We start from the raw sequence: 1494 nt of genomic DNA, 5'->3' as shown, positions 1-1494 counted from the left end.
GTGTGTGCGTGTGCGTGCGTGTGTGTGTGCGTGTGCGTGTGTGCGCGCGCGCGCGCGTGTGTGCGTGCGTGTGCGTGTGTGTGTGTGCGTGTGCGTGCGTGTGTGTGTGTGCGTGCGTGTGTGTGTAGTGCCCTGTATGAGCACCTGCCTCCCCTCCACCCCAAAGAGCATCCACCTGAGCCTTCCACAGAGCTGCATGTCTTTGATTTGGATTTCCTGTGTTCTCCTGTTTTCCTTTGCAGGGCTCTATGTGCAGGAGATGGCTGATGAGAGCACGGCCAAGCTGTACTCGGGGCTGCTGGGAGTGGGGGATGAGATCCTCGAGGTGAACGGGGCCAAGGTTGCAGGGCTGGGCTTGGCTCACATTAGGGAGCTCCTGGCCCACGCGGAGAGCTTGTCGATCCGTGTGCTGAGGCAGAGGCCTGTCCCACGGTGACCCAGAGGTGCCTTTGCCCTCACCGTCACCCCCTTGGAAACTCTGAACCACCCCAGGGGGTGGCTGGGAATGCACTACATAAAGCTGCTTTGTCTACTGAAAATGAACATGGTGGCACGTAACCCCTTGGGCCTTGGCAGGGCTTCTGTGACTGGCCACTTTAGCAGAGGGAAGGAGCCTGTTTGTGTATTTTGTTTGAGGATGTTAATTTATGCAGAACCGGGGAAAAGATATGGGTCTTCCGCCCTGACCAGGCCTGAGGTGTTGTCAACATCTTCCTGCACCTTTGTTGGCAGGGGGAGGGGAGAGATTCACTGGGTCCTTCGGTTGGTCCCTGAGCATCGCCTTACCCCCAGGTCCCCTCCCACACTGTCAAGGGCTCCCCCAGCCCCTCCCACTCAAGAGCCAAAGAAAGTACTCAGCCATATTGGCCTTGAGCCCACCTTTTTGAGTCTCATTTCTCCCAGCTCCCATTCGACACCTTTGCTTTTTTTCCAGAAATGGACAAAGTGTCCTGGAGTAACAGCCTTACAGCCATTGACCATATATTCCAAACCCAAAATTAGCACATGTGGTCTGGTGGTAGAACATCTGGGAGATGTTATCTGGTAGTCAGAATATTAGGACATTCTGGGAAATCTTTGTGATATAAGGTTGAAGAAACAAAATGAAACCGAGACCAATTTCAGGGAAGTGCAGCTGTGGCCAGTGGGACTGGCCAGACCAGCCCTGCCCCCCACCACAGCCTGGCCATGAGGACCTCTGTCTTCCTTCTCCTGTGACCTTGGACACGGGCTGCAGCTGGTGCCAAGCTGTCCCCAGCCACAAGCTCTCTGCCCAGACTCCCTGAGGGCAGCTGTAGGTGGGCCGCTGGCAGGGAGATGGCAGGGCACGAGCAGCGGGATGGGCTGTCCTGCCTGGGCGCGTCCACTGCCCAAAGGGTTGGGACTCTCTGGGAGTAGGTGGCTGTGTGTCAGTCTTAAATTATTAAAGAACAACGCTGAAACTTATCCTACTCTGAATTGCTAAATTCTGGGCTGGATGCTCACTTGACCTTC

The 1494-nt window shown here is 55.7% G+C and overlaps 1 protein-coding gene across 1 annotated transcript in view; it reads left to right on the top strand.

The window, feature by feature from the left end:
- KIAA1614 (KIAA1614 ortholog) overlaps positions 1-1446 on the top strand; it is a 37678-nt gene extending 36232 nt beyond the window's left edge. The window contains exon 10 of the mRNA XM_024758814.1: positions 243-1446. Coding sequence (XP_024614582.1) covers positions 243-436 — 194 coding nt within the window. The 3' untranslated portion in view covers positions 437-1446. The remainder of the gene's footprint in view (positions 1-242) is intronic.
- The last annotated feature ends 48 nt before the right edge of the window (positions 1447-1494 follow it).

The sequence above is a fragment of the Neophocaena asiaeorientalis genome, unplaced genomic scaffold (genome assembly GCF_003031525.2).
Source record: "Neophocaena asiaeorientalis asiaeorientalis breed wild unplaced genomic scaffold, Neophocaena_asiaeorientalis_V1.1 scaffold182, whole genome shotgun sequence".
In the NCBI taxonomy this organism is placed as follows: domain Eukaryota; kingdom Metazoa; phylum Chordata; class Mammalia; order Artiodactyla; family Phocoenidae; genus Neophocaena; species Neophocaena asiaeorientalis.
This window is presented reverse-complemented; position numbering and strand designations above follow the sequence as displayed.